At 44.2% G+C, this 16,767-nt stretch overlaps 1 protein-coding gene across 1 annotated transcript in view; it reads left to right on the top strand.

Annotated features, from left to right (window-relative positions):
- Positions 1-3,701: 3,701 nt before the first annotated feature.
- The window catches only part of LOC134456803 (dihydropyridine-sensitive L-type skeletal muscle calcium channel subunit alpha-1-like), a 44,974-nt gene continuing 31,908 nt past the window's right edge, over positions 3,702-16,767 (top strand). The window contains exons 1-5 of the mRNA XM_063208359.1: positions 3,702-4,448; positions 8,071-8,176; positions 15,443-15,582; positions 16,158-16,291; positions 16,605-16,757. Of these exons, the coding sequence (XP_063064429.1) occupies positions 4,258-4,448; positions 8,071-8,176; positions 15,443-15,582; positions 16,158-16,291; positions 16,605-16,757 (724 nt within the window). The 5' untranslated portion in view covers positions 3,702-4,257. The remainder of the gene's footprint in view (positions 4,449-8,070; positions 8,177-15,442; positions 15,583-16,157; positions 16,292-16,604; positions 16,758-16,767) is intronic.

Genomic DNA, 16,767 nt, shown 5'->3' with positions numbered 1-16,767 from the left:
CTTCCTGTGTAAACTGGAATGGGTAAGTGCTTCACCACCCATCATGAACATTTGCTCAGCTAGTGCTACATATCCAATCATCTATGTGTGCTGTGGCAAGACAGTTTGGTGTGTTCTTCAGCACAATGTCCAGAACATGCAAGATATGTCAGGAGACATGTCAGTACACCAAGGGACATGGAGGAGGCCATAGGATGGCTTACAACCCAGCAGTGGGATTGCCAGAGCCCTGCAAAAATCAGCTTTTTAGGCCACTAATGTCAAATGCTCAAATGCTCAGGAGCAATAACAATTCTACAGTATTTATTTAGTGACTTTCAAAACACCCAATGTTGCTTTGCTGTGTGTGTGTGTGTGTGTGCGTGTGCGTGTGCGTGTGCGTGTGCGTGTGCGTGTGCGTGTGCGTGTGTGTGTGCGTGTGTGTGTGTGTGTGTGTGTGTGTGTGTGTGTGTGTGTAGTGATAAATCCAAGATGAGCATCAATCCAGTTGATCCATAATCCAGTGAACTCAGAAAGCCATTCTAAGAGGATGGTGTTAGAGACTGTGTCAAAAGCTCCAGAGAGGTCCAGGATGATGAGAATGATTTCATTTGAAGGGTATGAGGGTCTGGTGTCCACAAGTGGGGCCTAGTCCTACAAAGCAGCACTGTAGGGAGCAATTTGCAAATACCAGATAACATAAAGACTGGCACATTCACCATTGGTTCCCTGTGCTTTTCATAGATGAGAGCAGGTTCACACTGACGATATGTGACAGACATGACAAAGGTTGGAGAGAACATGGAGAATGTTATGCTACCTGCAACATCTTTTATGAACGGTGCCGATGGTGAATATGTAATTTTGATGTCCTCTTGTTTATGCAAATTGCTCCCTACGGTTCTGCTCAGAAAGCATAGGCCCCATGTGTGGATACCAGGCCCTTATACCATCATTATGAAGTCTGTTTCTGTCTAAGTACTTCTGATACTATTGTAAACCACTGAAAATCTGTTTTTGGATGCTTTGGAAGGGTCAAGTCATCAATGCATCTGATTGCTAATATTATGCTTTTCGCATCAACCATGACTAAGCATAGCCTTAAAAGGTGGCAGGGATGTTTTAATGTTAATGACAGCATGTATGGTAGTCACCTCAAGTTAAAGAATGTTTCTAGTCATAAATGCTTGCAATGAATGTCATCTTTACACCATTTTTGAAAATCTACACACTAGTTCCTGTCAGAATTTCTAGAATATTTGATACATTTTAGTCATTTTTCTCCTAGAAAGTAGTCTAAACATGTTTTTATGAACCTATTGACCCTTCCAATCAATTCCCCATGCTAGAATTATATGGAAAAGTGGTCTCATTTGTCTTTGTACCATGTCTGGTTCAAAAGTTATGTGAATAGTCAAATGACAGAATTGTATAAATCGCTATTGCACAGTTTCCAAGATGAGCCCTGAAAAACACCCATGGGACAATTTGCAGCAATGCTAACATCTCTTATTGTAAATTAGACATATGGAGGAGTCTAAAAAAATAGGTTTCGACAACAAGTACAGGGGGTGCGCGTGACCCCCCTCTGGTGACTAGACAAACACTCAAGAAAGCAAAACTTTTTTTTAAACATTTTTTTTGGTCTTTTACGACTTTATTTGACAGGACAGTTTGAGAGGTGGACAGGAAGCGAATGGGGAGAGAGATGGAGAGGGGTCGGAAAATGACCCGGGCCGGGAATCGGACCCAGGTCGCCCGAATGGTAGCCGAGTGCCCTACTGGTTGGTCACGGCAGGGCCTCAAGAAAGCAAAACTATGCTGACCGACAGACAGACCATCAGACCAAACAACATACTATCATATGACTAAAATCCGTTAAAAGGGACTTTTTTGTTAGCCACTTCCAGAATTTATGCTGCCCATTCACAAATGTTATCTTTTTCACGAGTATATTCCACTACCATCAAATATTAGTTTATTACTTAGTAAATATTTCTGAAAAGATTACATTTGGGACAATGCCTACACCATCCCATTTCTACCTTTACCATTTTCCTTCCAGCGGATGACTGCTAACAGATGACTAGTGACTTCACAGGTGACTTGACTTGCAATCTGCTCTATCCAATGGCTTTTGGACGAAGCTGACCGACATAACAAGAGAGTTTTACTTTCTGAGCCCGAGATCTGACACCTTTTGTCCGTCACAGAGATAATTCTGGATGGTGCACTCATGTGTTGGTTAGTTAGCACCTGCACCTGTAGGTCCTCTGGAACTCCCCCAATTCACCCACATACTCGGAAACACCAGTCAACGTCTATAATAAACATTTATTCCCCCCGTCCCCTCCACTCTCCCCACCCCACCCCACCCTGATGTATCTGCAGCGTCATGGCCTTGGTGTGTACCCACCACCCACCACCCCCCCATTTAAATGCCCGAGCTCGTGCCAGAGAGATTAGTCCGTCATCTGTGTCGATGATGTGTGTTGGCTGGACTGGGAAAGAAATAGGGCCCGGGCACTTTTGGCTTTAAGGGGCCCCTCATAATAACCAACGCAGAACTGACTCATCAGTGGGCCTCGCACCTTTGTGGGACCCTATTTTCTTTTCTTTTCTTTTTCTTAAAGATAGTTTTTTGGTCTTTTTAGACTTAATTGTGGACAGGACAGTATGAGAGGTCGACAGGAAGTGAACCCGGGTCAGCCGCACGGCAGGCGAGTGCCCTACCGGATGGCCGCGGCCAAAATTGTATTTTTTTAATTTTTTACATTTCTGAAAATAGGGGCCCACAAGGGTGCGGGGCCCACCTGGAAATGCCCGCTATGCCAGATGGCCAGTCCAGTCCTGCTGGTGGTGGTGATGGTGGCCCCCATGACAGCTGCGGTAGGTTGGCCTCTTGTTTTCTGCAGCTTCAGGAGACTGCCCTACCACCCCTAACCCAAACCCACACACACACACACACCTCCCATCCCACCATAGAACTCACACGCACACCACTACAGCAGTGCACTACCAGCACACATGCATGCACAACACACACACACAAACACACACACGTACACGTACACATACAGTACACACTTCCCACCATAAGTACCTACCACCACACACACACACACACACACACGCACACGCACACACACACAAACCTCAGCAGTGCACTACCACACACACACACACATACACCAGTTCACTTACTCCCCTCCACAATGACTGCCTACCACCAAGCCCACGCCCCATACACACTAACACACACACACACTCCAGTACCCTTGCACTCCTTTTACTCCTACACCAGCCACCCCATACCACCTACAGTACACAGTACACACCCGACTCTAAAACAGCCCCCCCCCCAATCTATAACCCCCTCCCTCACCAATACCCCTCTCTCCCTTTCCCTCCCCCCCTCTCTCTCCACCCCCACCTTCAGCCACCCCAACCCCAATTCTGACCCCCCACCAATTCACCCTTCCACCTCATACTACCCGGAGCCCCCAACCCCACGGACCCCCACCGCACCCCTGCCCCATTCCCACACCACCCCACTCACTGCTCCAACCCCAAGCATGGCCTGTGGCTCACTGTCTGTCTATATTTAAACCTGAGGCCAACTGCTCCACCCCATCACCTCCTCTCTCTCTCCTCTAATTTCTCCCCCTGCCCAGCCTGCTCTGCTCTGCTCTGCTGTGCATTGCTCTGCATTGCTTGGGGGGTATTTTTTACTGTGGGGGAAAGCACCACAGGGCCAAGACGGGGGAGACAGCCAGGGAGCTTTTGCTTTGCCCCAGAAAGAGCAGGGCAGCGGAAGGTAGTGGCTGGAAGTGGTGGGGACGGGTCTGTGTAGTAGCAGCAGTAGTAGTAATGGTAGTAGTGGTTGCGGTGTTGTGGTAACTAAGCAAACAGGCAAGCAGTGGCAAAGGAACTGGCGATCGATAAACTACGTAAGGAAGGAGCGTCGTTTGAAACATGGTCACGGAGTAGGTGGAACATATGTAACTGAGGACATACAGTGACAGTAACAGAAGAAGGACTCTACAGCTCAAGTGTGGTGGTGTTTCGGAGAGGTCATTTGGATTTGAGAAACTTGGATAACACCTCAAGAGAGAGATTTTTTGATCCTATTTTTTGTGGAAAATTCCACATTGTTTGTGGGGTGTGGAAAACCTCTTTTTTGTGGTGGAATCAAGTAACCCCTTGCATTGCATTGCTGTCTACTACGGAGTGTGGATCGGGAGGGAGTGTGAGCGAGAAGATTGAGGAGTGGACAAAATGGAGGGCGGTGGCGGTGGCGGAGGAGCGTCCTCGGGCGTGATGAACGAGGAGGAGCTGAAGAGGAAGCAGAAGGAGAAGCTGAAGAAGATGCAGGCCACGGGGGGCAACCCTCGGCCCGCACGCACACTCTTCTTCTTCGGCCTCAAGAACCCTGTACGCAAGGCTGCCATCAGCGTCGTGGAGTGGAAGTATCCTTCAGTTCAGGGGGAATGGAATGGATGATCTGACTGGTGGTGGGCAGTGATGGGGAAAATGGATTCATTAGTTACAATCCAGTGCCACATATTCCAGATGTCTTTGTTTTACCCGGCCAATTCAGCCAGGTGATTGACTGGTTTAATGGTCACCTGGTTGAACTGGACAGGTTAAACAAGATTATTTGGAATATGTGGCCCTAGAATGTAAATAAAGAATCCATTTTGCCCAACATTGCTGGTGGTGGGGTTGTGTAATGATCAGTGATGGGCAAATCTGGTACTAAAGTCCAGTACCACATTTTCCAAATGACCTGGTTTTACCTGTCCAAGTCAACCAAGAGGTGATTGCCTGAACTAAGGAATCCAGGTTGCCCATCGTTGATAGTAGTGACATACAATATTGCCTACAAAAAGTGGTTTAGAATTTTTTTTTAAAAAAAGGTTTAGTGTAAAGTGTCATTAAAAAAAGCAATATGGGGTCACTGGTCAGGTGCAAACTTGCCAAGTTTCATTCTAATATACAGTAGTAGTTGTGAACCCTTTTAGCAGAAAAGGCCAGGGATTCGTACTGCTAAGAATGATCTCAACGGCCTCGTATGACTTCATAACAGGAAAACTCAGGTTTAACCAGGTTTGCACCTAACCACCTTTACTGTATGACAACCTACTCGAACACACACAAACACACACACACACACACACACACACACACACACACACACACACACACACACACACACACACACACACACACACACACACACACTAGCCTGGGCGAAAGCCGACAGGTGGAGTACATGGGGATGGCGTCGCCAGGCTACACACACACACACACACACACACACACACACACACAGTTATGGTGCCACTGACGTCACAATCATACAATTGGTTGCCCTTTCTAAATAAATCAGGAACTACATGATTTACGCTCCTCAGTCCACAGTACATGCCCTGGGTTTAAGATGCTATATACACTTTGGGATTAGTGCACTATATTTACATCGGCAGTAGTATACTAAATATGCATTTGGTATTTGGGACACACTGGAGCCCTTATAAAACTCTTTGCAAGACCACATGTCCAAACATCCAGCTTATTAGGCCTGCTGGTTTATTAACCAATAAAGGCATACAATAACAAATTCGGAGTGAGAGAGATAAAGATCATGTACTTGACACGACTGTCAACACCCTTTCTCTTTTTTTTGTAAAGATTTTTTTTGTCTTTTTCGATTTTATTTGATAGGACAGTGTGAGAGGTGGACAGGAAGCGAATCGGGAGAGAGACGGAGAGGGGTCGGCAAAGGACCCGGGCCGTGAATCGAACCCGGGTCAGCCGCATGGCAGGCGAGTGCCCTACTGGTTGGCCATGGCAGGGTCTGTCAACACCCTTTCATTTGTTCTGCTGTGCACCGGTGTTGTCACATCCGCCCCATTGACAATAGAAGAGGGGGTGTTAAGATTTTTGGCATTCTCCTGACTTAAGCGTGTGGATCTAAAGCATTTAAACTAAGGCTCCGTGGCTGTCTAGGGAGCTTGTCTGTGGGCTAAGCTCTCGCTATTTCAGAGTGGCCAGCGAAAGGCCTCCGTGAGACCCCTTTAATTTGGTGATAACTGGCCAACTGCCACGCTTTCTGTCAGAGACCACAATATGAGGGCATTAGTGGACATGGAAGGGACTAATCCAGTTGTACGTTCTACAACCCCTGTTGTCTACATATCAAAAGCCACACTGGGTTAGTTGATACTGTGCTATTATTAGTAGGCCTACAGCTGTAGCAGGTGTTGTGATGTATCAAAGTATTTGTCCGTTTCGTCAGTGTAAGCATACGTAACGGCTGTGCTCTCAAAACAAAAGAGGTTATGGGAGCTAGAAGCTGTTGGGTCTACTTTCTACTCTACATGCAAACCCAGTCTCTCCTGTAATGTATCTGTGCTTTAATAGGTAGGCCTACAGTCTGTTTGGCAATTACAGTAGGCTACAATTAGGATTCACACAGTTTGTTGTCAGCTGCAGAAGTAGGCTTTGTAGGTCAGAAGAGGGTTGTTATTTTTTCTTGTCTTAAATTATAAATGCTAGAGCAGTATAAGCGGACTCTGTGCATCTGAGTGGTTTAATAACCTTGGGCCACCGCACTGCACCGCAGCTGTTCCGGCGCGTCATGGAGAGGGCACGCTGTTGAACTGGCAGCAGGGAAATTTTCAATCAACGCCATCTAGTGGACGGTATGTGTACATGCCGTGCAGCTGCAGGCCGGGTTACACCAAAGACGCATGTGGAAGACATACTGTATGTTTTGTTTCAGGTATGCGGTTTCAGTGGCACGACCATATGTAAGGTACAGAAGATGATGGTGAACTAGCTACTGTCGAATGTGTCGTGCTAGTGGTGCTAACAGGGAGGCTTGATTGGACAGTAGGGGTGGGCGATATGACGATATTATATCGTGAATCGCGATATTGAGTAAAATATCGTCTCGAATCTGCCAAAGTGGAGAAATCGTATAGATCGTCTTGCAGTGAGGATGTTTATTATCAGTATCAGAGTGATGTTTTCTCACTTGTGTTGTTGTCTTAACTTTATTCTTTACATTATTGTATTCCAATTGTACACTTTATGAGAGTATCATCAGTGTGTTAACATTTTATTGACTGCAAATTACAAATTGCAAGTATATGAAAGTTGTTTTTTGTTGTTTTTATTTTTTGGATGGAAGATCGTGATAAAAAATCGAAATCGTGATTTCATGTTAAAATATCGTGATACAACATTTTTGCCATATCGCCCACCCCTATTGGACAGTGTTTTGTCAAGTCTTAGCAGGTGTCCATGTTTTACAGGTTCAAGACATTCATTTTCACTGGACATTTTCCATGCCTAAAAATAAAGGCTCATGTTTTGATTTAGCCAAACGGAGCTGAAGCCAAAATCAAAATTATCACCTTACTTTGTATTGCTCTGAATGTCTGGTAAAAGCAATACATTACTAAGGCTTTACTGCATTTCAGTACTGAAATAGCAGTGTTTTAGTTAGGGTTTTGTCTTTTTGCCTTATATATGTGATATAGTCCTTGTTTGCAATGCAGGAAAATAGGTCTTTGAAATAATGTGTTTGTTTTCCCCCTCTACATACAGTACAACCATAACATCTAGCAAATGTTTCTTTAAAAACAAGCCCAACATCACTGTCACAACACAAAATGACCAGTCCACAGCTGCAACACAAGTGAAGTGTCAGTTTGTTTTCCTGAGCACCTCAGGACCACTGGACATTTTCCATGCCTAAAAATAAGGCTTTGATGAAGCCAAGGGAGCTTAGCCAAAATCAAAATAATCATGTAGCTTTGTATTTCTTTTTAAGTCTGGAAATAGCAATACATTACAAGGCTTGACTACATTTCAGTTGGCCTACTTGTGTTTGTTTCCATGTTTTATGGTATTTTCATTTGCTTAGGCCTATATTACGACACAGTCCATGTTTGCAATGCTGGTAAATAGATCTTCCTTTGGAATAATATATATTTTTACCCTCCACATTGCTTAATACAACCATAACATCTAGGAAATGCATGCAAGTGTGAGTTTGTTTTCCTGAGCCCTTGTCCTCAGACCTTTCGAGATGATCATCCTACTGACTATCCTGGCTAACTGCATCTCACTGGCCATCTTCCTACCTCTGCCCTTAGACGACACCAACAACTCAAACAGCACCTTGGTGAGTCACCTTCGACCTTTGATCTTCATGGGCACTCTAGTTAGTGTGTCAATGGGGATTTGATATGTCAATAGTAGTAGGCCTACTGGGGCGAATCAAGGTTAGGGTAGAATTTGGATGCATGCCTACTGTTTGGTGTGAAATCAAATGTGACATGTGAAATCTGACAACTTCTCCTCCAGGTTGTCACAATGCCCAGACCAGCATCTTGTTGGCGCAAACGTAGTAGTAATGCATTCACGTACCTTCATATGTCAATACTGGTAATAGGATGATACCCAGGGTGCATTCCAGTATGCACACTCGCGTCCTCCACTTGTGCATGTGGCCTGGCATTTTGTTGATGCCCCGGCTCTGTGGAGAAAACAATAAAGTTTCCCCAGTGTCAGCATAGCTACTCTTCTTCATCCACCATCCCGATCGCAAATGAGGAAATGACATTAGAATTGTGCTTTTGCAAGATGATTTAATTTTCTGTCGTTAGTGACATCATCATGAGGTCACAAGTAGGCAAGTGACCAAGGGAGGACGGAAGTCTGCATATTGGACTGCATCCCCAATGTGTGATAGCCTTCTGCCATGACCCAGTGACTATGGCTTCATCTTTCCCAAACTGCATACAGTGCCCTCCATAATTATTGGCACCCCTGGTTGAGATGTGTTAAAAGCCTTAAAATAAATTCAGTGTTTATTGCAGAAGAATACTGTCACACTGAAAATTGTAGGAAAATGTAGCCTTCAACTCAAATGAATTGTAAGAAAATAAACAAATCCCTGACTAAAAAATAATTATTTTTCATTAAATCACCTGTTCCACAATTATTGGCACCCTTAACAATTCCCAGGAAATAAATATAATTGAAGCATTTCTGTCATTTCTACAGTATTTTACAAAGTTTACCAGAGTATGTAGGAACATTTAATTAGTAATTCATCACTTCCTGTTTCCCTGGGGTATAAATATGACGTGACACCGAGGCCATTTCTCTTATCCACTCTTAAACATGGGAAAGACAAAGGAACACAGCATACAAGTGAGGCAGATGTGCGTCGACCTTCACAGGTCAGGCAGAGGCTACAAGAAGATTGCCACTCAACTGCAGCTGCCCATATCCACTGTGAGAGGAATAATTAAGAAGTTCAAAACAACTGGAACAGTGGTAAACAAGCCTGGACGAGGACCCAAGTTTATTTTGCCACCACGCACAGTGAGGAGGATGGTAAGAGAAATCAAAAGATCTCCAAAGCTCACTGTTACAGAATTACAACACATGGTAGCATCCTGGGGTCACAAAGTCTCCAAATCAACCATCAGGCGCTGTCTACATGCCAACAAGCTGTTTGGGAGGCATGCACGGAGAGAACCTTTCCTCACTCACAATCATAAACGCAAGCGTCTGGAGTTCGCCAAGCGGTATTGGGGCTTCAACTGGGACCGTGTGCTTTGGTCAGATGAGACCAAGATTGAGCTTTTTGGCACCAAACACTCTAAGTGGGTCTGGCGTACCACGAAAGATGCGCATGCTGAAAAGCACCTCATACCCACTGTGAAGTATGGGGGTGGGTCAGTGATGCTGTGGGGCTGTTTCGCTTCCAAAGGCCCTGGGAACCTTGTTAGGGTGCATGGCATCATGAATGCTTTGAAATACCAGGACATTTTAAATCAAAATCTGTTGCCCTCTGCCCGAAAGCTGAAGCTGGGTCGTCACTGGGTCTTTCAGCAAGACAATGACCCTAAACATATAGCCAAATCTACACAGAAATGGTTCACCAGACACAAAATCAAGCTCCTCCCATGGCCATCTCAGTCCCCTGACCTCAACCCCATTGAGAACCTGTGGGGTGAGCTGAAGAGGAGAGTACAGAGGAGAGGACCCAGGTCTCTGGATGATTTAGAGAGATTCTGCAAAGAGGAATGGCTGAAGATCCCTCTTTCTGTCTTTTCCCATCTTGTGAAACATTATAGGAGAAGATTAGGTGCTGTTTTGTTGGCAAAAGGGGGTTGTACAAAATATTAACACCAGGGGTGCTAATAATTGTGACACACATTATTTGATGTCAAATAATTATTTCTTTATGTGGGATTTTTTCCCCACTGAATAAATGCACTTGTATTGAAGGTTGGATTTTTTTCTTTTTTTCCATTAAGGTCCCATATTATTTAGAAAAAAAATAAAATAATTGGAAGCTAAAAAACACATCTCAACCAGGGGTGCCAATAATTATGGAGGGCACTGTATATTATATTCTGTTCTATTATATTCTGTTACAGAAAACACAAACCAGAGCTGTATTTCTGCATGTAATAGTGGGTGGGTTAACCTGTTGTCCTAGCACTGCAATACAAGACTGTGGAAACCTTCAAGTGTCTCACATTTGGGGAATCCACACTATGGGTAATGATGGACGGAGGCTTTTTCTTGGTCCGGGATGCTGTTGTTTACCAGGCCATAGGGTTGTTATTTTCTCCAGTAGCCTCTTACTGCAGATGGGCTGTCTGGCAGGCCCGTTCAGTCTTTGCTGAAAAGACGCAATCACACCATAACAACATTGTTATGACATTACTGAGATCCTTAGGTAAGAGATAAAGACATGGTCATTTGTGGACGGTGAGGTTATAACATAGGCTGTGCGTGAATGAGTTTAGTTAAGTTGTAATTGGCACCATGGAAGTTCATTTTAATTGTGCCTTGAGTATGAAGAATTCTGGAATCAGATTGCTGTGGTCTTGTTCTAGTTTGCTATCAACATTGTTGCAGGAGTTTATTTCGTTTGGTTTATACATATTCAAGTGATGATGTTAGTGAATGATAGCACAGGAGTTATTTTAGATATGTAAGAACGCTGAGGTAAATGGATTTCCCAAGTAGATGTTGAACCATAAATCTCTAGTAGAAGAATCATTGTAAAGCAGAGAAAATCTTCTTTCCTTTTAGCAGAATTACTCAATTTATGATAGGCCTTATCCTATCCTGTCAATATTCCACAAATAGTTTTCCGTGAGTTATGCAAGGCATCCTGTTGGGATGGTGATGTTAGATCGGTACCTACTGTTGTTGCAAATGCTTGTGGAATTGGAATTCAAATGTGAGTGAAAAAACACTGAGTGCACAGTACATACTCACCCTGAAAACAATATGGTTGCCAGATATACAGGTAATTGAATGCATGTAAAAAGGAAGAAATATCAGTCTGACGAAGACCTAGGTCCAAACGTTGTGCTAGTTTTCATCCAATAGATCACAGCAAGGAAGCTTTTGCGGTGTGTGGATATGTTGCATTTTGTTGCAAAATGACACAAGTGCCATTTTTTGGCTTTTGCATTTTATTATTGGAAATGACTGTTCAGAAGTCCTGTCATCTATGTGTGATTTCTTGCCATTCACATATTTTGAGAACATATTTTTAAAACCTACTGTAGATAAAATGCATTTTGCAAGGCAATGCAATGGAATGCCCAATATAAAAATGTCAATTTCCCAACATGTTCCAAAATGGATATACGTCATTTTGCATTGTTTCATGAATTTTAATGAGAACGAGCATGAATGACTAGTGTGGGTTGAGTCTTGCCCTGCGTGATTCAGATGGTAGAGAAGGCAAACTATACATGGCAAGCAAAGCCAGCCATCTACAAAACCCTCATGTGTTTTGAAACTGAAACGAAAGACGAGTGGCAGGTGCTGTGGTGTTGGGAGCTGCGAGAGAGAGGGAGGGAGAGGGGAAGAGAGAGGGAGGGAGAGAGGGAGGGAGAGGGGAAGAGAGAGAGAGGGAAAGAGAGAGAGACAGATAGAGGTAAAGAGAGAGAGAGCGCGGGAGAGAGAGCGCGGGAGAGAGAGCGCGGGAGAGAGAGAGAGAGAACGCGGGAGAGAGAGAGAGAGAGAGAGAGAGAGAGAGAGTTTTGTGCTTTATATTTAGCTTTCACTTCAAGAAACTTAGCTGAGTGTTCTGACGTCTGACGCACATCTCAGGAGGGGCATGTTCCGAAGAGTTCTGTGTGTGTGTTTTTGTGCGTGTGTGAGTGTGTGTGTGTGTGTGTGTGTGTGTGTGTGCGTGCGTGTGTGTTTGTGTGTGTGCATGCGTGCATGTGCACGTGTGTGTGCCTGTGTGTGTGCGTGTGTGTGTGTGTGTGCCTGTGTGTGTGCGCGCGTGTGTACATGTGCACCTGTGTGTGTGTGTGTGTGCGTGCTTGCGTGCATGCGTGCGCCTGTGTGCCTGTGTGTGTGTCTGTGTGTGTGTGTCTATGTTTGCGTGTGTGCATGTGTTTAGGAGTGAGAGGTGTAAATATAAAGTGCAAACCCATGGGGAATTTCAATGGGCCTGTCTGAAACATGTTTGGAGTTATTCCTGAGTTTAGTATCATGCTGATCTCGTACATACAAGGTTGTGCTGAGGAAAAAAGAATTTTGACAGTATTTTGGAAGATCTAGCAGATGGCAAGGAGGCATTTAATAGTTTGTCTTAAGAATTAGGACTCTAATATCCCAACCTTTTTTGTCCTGCTTACACACTGCAAGGTGTGTTTGTCCTGCGTACACACTGCAAGGTTTGACTCTGAAGAAGACGTGTGAACGTCGAAACGTTAGTCTTGGCGCTTGCCCAATAAAACAAGTTACTTTCCACATCTGAAGATGCTCCGGTGACTCCTTTCTTCCCCTACACTGCAAGGTGTGGTTTGCGATTGCCCTTGGCCATCTATTGAGCGTCACGAACATGTAATTTGTCTTACACGTAGCACATAGCCAATCGTGTCATAGTTTTATAGATTCAAACAAGCTGCTGTCACATCCTTTCCACCTCCTTTCTCTGATTGGAGCCCAAAATCTGGTACCCTTGATGAGGGATAGAATCCATTTTATCTTTCAGATTGGAATGAGGTTAGTCATATGTCTTCCTCTATCCCCATGTGACTACATTTAGATTTCTTTTCCACGTACCACCTGAAATGTGCCCAAGTACTCGGAGGGGTACACGTACTGTACCCCCGGACGGTTGCCGAACTACTGCACTGCACTAATGATTGCATTCAGTTCGCACTGCGAGAGCAAACAAGTTGCGAAATCGTTAGCGTAATAAATCATTTAAAAAAGACATCAAAGCAAATATCAAAATATTTCGGATGAAAACCAATCTCTCGATGACCGTGGCGGTCGGACAACACTGAGATTCTTGGACCCCCGCCCCTTGAAGCCCAGAGGAATCCAGGTCAGGCAGAGAAGGAGTACGCCGGGTCATTTAGCCCATATTCTCGTGTCACCAGTAGTATTCTTCCGTCATTGGGTTTCATCTGGCTTCCATTACTGTGCCCTGATTTCATCCAACCCTAGCTTAATAGACAACACACACACACACGCACACTGACACACACACACACACACACACACACACACACACACACACACACACACACACACACACACACACACACACACACACACACACACACACACACACACACACACACACACACACACCTCCATTAACACCACTGCTGCCTGCTGCAATGTGTTACTGAAACAGGAGGAGTCGGGTTGATACAGAAACACACACTCACACACACACACACACGCACACACGCACACAAACCCCCACACCCACACACACACACACAAACACACACCCACACACAGAATGAATCTAGTGTGATGTTGGAAGTAGGTCGGTTGCAGTGTCACCTAACAGAAAGACACACCCGCACGCAGAGGCTGACACACACACACACACACACACACACACACACACACACACACACACACACACACACACACACACACACACACACACACACACACACACACACACACACACACACACACACACACACACACACGATGACACACAGATGCACAGAGGAGATTTTGTGATCCCCATCAATCAAACAAGCTCTTAAATGCCGCGTCCTTGTTGAAATACAGCACACGCCCTCTGACATAGTGGTGTTATAAAACTCGGCACCAGCAGTTTATATATTCCATGTCAGGAGCCATGTTGTTGGGGCAAATGCAGAACTTCACATTGTTAGGGTAAAATGCCATAACATTTCACCCGGGTCTATTAAAGATGTAAAAGACATTTGCTGCTTCCGACGTTGGGCTTTCTCATTTGTCTCTTTTGGCAATTTGCCTTTTTGATTTTGACACCTGAAAATTGACGCACTGACCAATGTGAGCAGTGAATCTCTAAACAGCTTTTGTTATCTCTAGATTTCTTTAAATACATTTAAATATTGAGCCTTGTTTTGGTCCATTTACACAATGTGCAAAGGACTGCTTTTGTGGCAGACGTGTGTTATTCTTGATATTGTTGATATTGTTGTTATTCTTCGGTGGTGCTTAATGGCTTTCCGTACTTCTACTTGTGACAGCTTTGTGTACACCACCAAATTTACCATACCCAGTCAAAAAGGACCCAAATTCTGCCTAAATAAATAACGGTGAAATTGACAGTTTATGGGATTTTTCTTTTAAGGTTTCTGATGCTTAATTTGCTGAAAATTTGACTTCACTTACTTGACCTGTTTTTGTCACTGTGATTATCATTTGTAAGCATTTGAATGACAAGTAAACAGATTGTAAATTGCCTTAAGACAAAATATTTGTGTTGCTATATTTATACTGTCATTAGTCAGAGAGCCACATGTCAACAGGGAGCTAATGCATTCAGCACGCTACCGGAGGGAAGCAACATGTCTGGAACAAGCTGTTGCTGCAGAGAAAACAAAAATAAGGACACCAAATTCATGGCTCTACATTATATTGTATTTCTTTAGTTGCATTTAAGTGCATTTATGTATTTCTTTTTTCATTAGTTGCTTTTAAGCACATTGAATTATGATTGCATACGATAGTGTGATGTACAGTAGCCTACAGCATTAATGAACTTTGATTGGCCGACAGATTGATGGATTGATGGATTGATTGATTGGTTGATGGATTGATTGATTGGTTGGTTGGTTGGTTGGTTGGTTGGTTGGTTGGTTGGTTGGTTGGTTGGTTGGTTGGTTGGTTGGTTGATAGAGTGATTGATTGATTGATTGATTGTAGTGTTTCTTCTTTTTCATTGTCTTCATGAGGTGACACCAAAGCAGAGTGTTAGATTATGGTCGAATGATTTACTTTACTTGAGTTGATTTTTAGATGAGTACTTTTACTTGAGTAGGATTTACGTAAATAAAGTAAAGACCCTTTTACTTGAGTTAACTTGAGTACTTTTTCCACCTCTGGCCCTAATGAGTGCTGACATGTGTCCATGTTTCTCTTCCACCAGAATACGCTGGAGTACATTTTCCTGGTGATCTTCACAGTGGAGTGCTTCCTAAAGATAGTGGCGTACGGCTTGATATTACATGACGGCGCGTACTTACGAAACCCATGGAATTGCCTAGACTTCGTCATTGTCTTCATGGGGTGAGATATTGTTGATGCGCCCCCCTTTTCTTTTTTTGATTCTAAGTATTTATTTGGGACAGCACCCTTAAAAGTTATCAAGAAACCTGAGTGAAGCCTGCTACCTACTTGATTGAGTGAGATATTGTTGACAATATACATTTTTCAATATGTTACAAATGTATTGTTGTCTCTCAAAATCATACTTAGATAATACCCAGTGGAACATAGCAGTGCTATTTAGCATTTCTGTGATTCATCAAACAGCAAAAAGGGAATAGTTCACTGTTGAAAATCATGTACCAAGTCCGCAACTTCATAATTTATTGAATGTATGTTTTAGGGCTTTTGCCTTTATCAGGACTAAGATAGTGAAGAGTGGGACAGTAAACGAGTGGGAGAGAGAGCTAGAGAGGGATAGAGTTGGGACATGACTAAGGTCGGACTCGAACGTGGGTCCCCATGGTCATACAAGCCCGAATGGAGCTCAAGGCCTGAAAGGCCTGAAATGAGTATAGAGTAGAGAAGAGAGAATAGGCTATGCATAATGTAAGCGCATTAAAAGCTAAACCGCCATTCATTTGCTATCCCCTCAGTCTCTTCACTTTCATCGTGGACACCATCAACCTGCTGAGTGGGATTCATGTGGAGAAGGGAGGCGGCTTCGACATGAAAGCTCTCAGAGCCTTCAGGGTCCTACGGCCGCTACGACTCATCACCGGTGTCCCCAGTAAGACATTACAGCCAATCATAGCATACCACTGGCCACCCCATCCAATCACAGCACACTATTGGCCTTTCCATCCAATCACAGCACACTATTGGCCATACCATCCTATCACAGCACATTATTGGCCTTTCCAGCCAAGCACTGTTCCTCCCCAGGTCCCCCCCCCCACACACACACACACCTTCTCTCAGGTCTGCATGTGGTGATGAACTCCATCATCCTCTCCATGCTGCCCCTCTAAACTATGTTACTTTACTCTACTCTACTCTACTCTACTCTACTCTACTCTACTCTACTCTACTCTTCTCTACAGGTCTGCATGTGGTGATGAACTCCATCATCCTCTCCATGCTGCCCCTGTTCCACGTGGCCCTGCTGGTCTTCCTGGTGGTGACCATCTACGCTCTCATGGGCCTGGAGCTCTTCAAGTGCAAGATGCACAAGACCTGCTACTACACAGGAACAGGTGAGTGGAC

The sequence above is a fragment of the Engraulis encrasicolus genome, chromosome 10 (assembly GCF_034702125.1).
Source record: "Engraulis encrasicolus isolate BLACKSEA-1 chromosome 10, IST_EnEncr_1.0, whole genome shotgun sequence".
In the NCBI taxonomy this organism is placed as follows: Eukaryota; Metazoa; Chordata; class Actinopteri; order Clupeiformes; family Engraulidae; genus Engraulis; species Engraulis encrasicolus.
Note: the sequence above shows the minus strand (reverse complement) of the source record. Positions and strands in the feature narration are given on the sequence as shown.